This window comes from Crocodylus porosus, unplaced genomic scaffold (assembly GCF_001723895.1).
Source record: "Crocodylus porosus isolate Cpor-Errol unplaced genomic scaffold, CroPor_comp1, whole genome shotgun sequence".
Lineage (NCBI taxonomy): Eukaryota > Metazoa > Chordata > Crocodylia > Crocodylidae > Crocodylus > Crocodylus porosus.
Genome location: NW_017728886.1, coordinates 215,552,543 through 215,553,348, shown reverse-complemented (window position 1 = coordinate 215,553,348; position 806 = coordinate 215,552,543). Strand labels below are relative to the sequence as shown.

General features: G+C 61.2%; 1 protein-coding gene across 1 annotated transcript in view; it reads right to left on the bottom strand.

The window, feature by feature from the left end:
• Positions 1–204, bottom strand: part of GDAP1 (ganglioside induced differentiation associated protein 1) — a 19,574-nt gene extending 19,370 nt beyond the window's left edge. Inside the window, exon 1 of the mRNA XM_019549395.1 lies at positions 53–204. Within this exon, the coding sequence (XP_019404940.1) occupies positions 53–151 (99 nt within the window). The 5' untranslated portion in view covers positions 152–204. The remainder of the gene's footprint in view (positions 1–52) is intronic.
• Positions 205–806: the final 602 nt, after the last annotated feature.

Sequence of the window (806 nt, the reverse complement as noted above, 5' to 3'; positions counted from 1 at the left end):
CGCAGCCGGGCGCCTCTGTCCAGATGCTGAAGCAGCAGCCGGCGCCGCTCACCTTCTGCGAGGAGAAGGACTGGGTCCAGTGGTACAGCACCAGCGTGGGCTCGGGCTCGGGCTCGGGCTGCGGCCCCTCTCCATCCCCGGCCGGCGCCATGTCTCCCGTGCCCGAGCCCCCACCCAGCCCGGCTCCCGGCGGGCACTGAGCCTGCTCCAGCGCCACGAGCATGCTCCGTAGAGCCGCTGCCGGCGGCCTCCCCGCCTGCCCCGGGCCCGGGCCCGAGGCTGAGGGAGGGTCCCCGGGGCTGCCCTGCTCCAGCCGGGCTCAAGCCTAACCCCGGATGGTCCCTATCAGGGCGGAGCTAGGGAGAGCCTTCACTTCCACCCATGTGGAGATATATTTTAAATTAGGCTAGTCCTGGCCAGGCACAAACCTGCAGGCCGCCACCCCCTTCCCCCCAAACCACCATCCTCCTTCCACTCTTGTGAGCCAGTGGATGCCCCACCTTTGGCTATGATTGCAGTCCTCGGGGCTAGCCAATTTCTCTAAAAAATGTAGAGCTTAAACGTTGAAGAGCATGAGACCGACAGCTTGGAAGAATATGCCTAAGTGCTTTAACTGGTCATAGGATCACAGAGCAGTAGGGCTGCAAGGACCTCCAGAGGTCGTCTAGTCCAGGGGTGGGCAAAATGCAGCCCAGGGGGACTATTCTATCTAGCCTGCAGGGCCCCTAAAAAATTTAGAAAATTAATATTTATCTGCCCCTGGCTGCCTGTCATGCAGCCCTTGATGGCTTGACAAAACTCAGTAA